We start from the raw sequence: 1,965 nt of genomic DNA, 5'->3' as shown, positions 1-1,965 counted from the left end.
AGTATGAAATTGGCACCATTCAAGATGTAAAAGACAAAGGAGCATTCAAAACAAAACTCGGTAAAATAGGCAGTAGAGACACTCAAAACCAGCACTACTCCATTCGCTACGTACGTGCAGCAATGAATTCGCGGTGGACCTAGCAATTCCCCACCCTTCCCGCTCCACACACACCTACAACAACATCTCCTCCACACACACAAAAAGAAAACGAGTACAGCAACAAGCCGGCCGTCATCCACCTCGACCCGCCTTCTTCTCACGTATATAAACGCGCTGCACTCCGCACCGTTGCCGGCCTCCCAGTTCACAACTCCGATCGTCCCATAAAGCGTCCAGCTTCCCTCCGCTAGATCATCAGCGCCACTCAGCAGAGGCACGAGCAGATCGATGGGGCCGGCACGCTGCGCCGATGGCCGCCGATGGCTCCTCCTCCTGATCGTGCTCGCCGTGGCAGACTTCGGGGCGGCGCAGCAGAACCAGAACCCGCCGCCGCCGGGCGGGCAGTACTACACCAACTTCAGCCCGTCCATGGCGATCGTCATCGTCGTCCTCATCGCCGCCTTCTTCTTCCTCGGCTTCTTCTCCGTCTACATCCGCCACTGCTACGGCGACAGCCCCTACTCGGCCACCACGCTCCCGCTCGGCGCCGGCGCGGCGGCGCGCTCGCGGCGGCAGCAGCGCGGGCTCGACCCGGCCGTCCTCGAGACCTTCCCCACCATGGCCTACGCCGACGTCAAGGAGCACAAGGCCGTCAAGGGCGCGCTCGAGTGCGCCGTCTGCATCAGCGAGTTCGACGACGACGAGACGCTCCGCCTCCTGCCCAAGTGCTCCCACGTCTTCCACCCGGACTGCATCGACACCTGGCTCGCGTCCCACGTCACCTGCCCGGTCTGCCGCGCCAACCTCGTCCCCGACGCCGACGACGCCGACGCCCCGGCCGCCGGCGATCAGCCGGCCGAGCTGTCGGGCGTCCATCCCGCCCCGCAGCCGCAGGAATTGCCGGCGCCTGAGGCGGAGGCGGCGCATGCCGTCGTCATCGACGTGGAGGAGAGCGAGGACGAGCGGATCATACGGGAGGAGACCGACGAGCTGACGCGCATCGGCAGCCTGAAGCGCGCGCTGCGGTCCAAGTCCAGCCGCGGGCCCGCGCGCTTCCCGCGCTCGCACTCCACAGGCCATTCGCTCGCCACGCGAGCCAGCACCGGCACCGGCGCCGGCGCCGAGAGGTTCACGCTGCGGCTGCCGGAGAGCGTGCTCCGGGAGGTGGTCGCGGCCGGCAAGCTCCGGCGGACGAAGAGCCTCGTCGCGTTCACGGCCGGCCGCCAGGGCAGCATGCGCCGCGCCCTCCGGCTAGGCGGCGGCGGCGGCGACGGGAGCAGCCGCGGCGGGAGGAGCGTGCGGCTGGGCCAGTCCGGGCGGTGGCCATCGTTCCTGTCGCGGACCTTCTCGGCGGCGTGGGGGTCGAGGTCGACACGGAGGGCCGAGTCGGACGGGTCGAGCAAGGGCGGGAAGCCGGCCGGCGCCGGCGGCAAGTCAGTGGAGTGCAACGACCAGGCGTGCGCGGCTGGGCAACGTGTTTAGTTTGACCCGGGCCGTGGTCAAACGGTGCGTGCTTGCGTGCCGCTTGCTGGGAATGGGAAGAAAACGGCCGTTGCTTTCCGTTTGTCCCGGTGGAACTTCTCTGCTTGGTGGTGGATTTTTTGTAGGGTCATTCATTTTTCTTTTCTTCATTCAAGAAACATGTACATAAAATGGTGTTTGGTTAAATTAAAGTAGATATTATATCCACAAAAAAGAGATTAAAGGAGATATTCCTGTCAATTTTATCTGGTGGTTGTGGCATACGGTGCTATACTCGTCGAGAAAAGAGTAGACTAGTGCATGTGGATCATATCATCACATGGTGCTTGCACTTTTGCTTTGTGCATCTGAGAATCATGTGACATGAACAAGAACCGCTGG

The 1,965-nt window shown here is 63.0% G+C and overlaps 1 protein-coding gene across 1 annotated transcript; it reads left to right on the top strand.

Moving 5' to 3' along the window:
- Positions 1-247: 247 nt before the first annotated feature.
- Positions 248-1,713, top strand: LOC119301895 (E3 ubiquitin-protein ligase ATL6-like). Its single transcript, XM_037578887.1, has one exon. The coding sequence runs from the start codon at positions 391-393 to the stop codon at positions 1,582-1,584; it is 1,194 nt and encodes a 397-aa protein (XP_037434784.1). The 5' UTR covers positions 248-390; the 3' UTR covers positions 1,585-1,713.
- Positions 1,714-1,965: the final 252 nt, after the last annotated feature.

Source organism: Triticum dicoccoides, chromosome 5A (genome assembly GCF_002162155.2).
Source record: "Triticum dicoccoides isolate Atlit2015 ecotype Zavitan chromosome 5A, WEW_v2.0, whole genome shotgun sequence".
NCBI lineage: Eukaryota > Viridiplantae > Streptophyta > Magnoliopsida > Poales > Poaceae > Triticum > Triticum dicoccoides.
The sequence above is the reverse complement of the archived record's forward strand: the minus strand, read 5'-3'. Positions and strand labels throughout refer to the sequence as shown.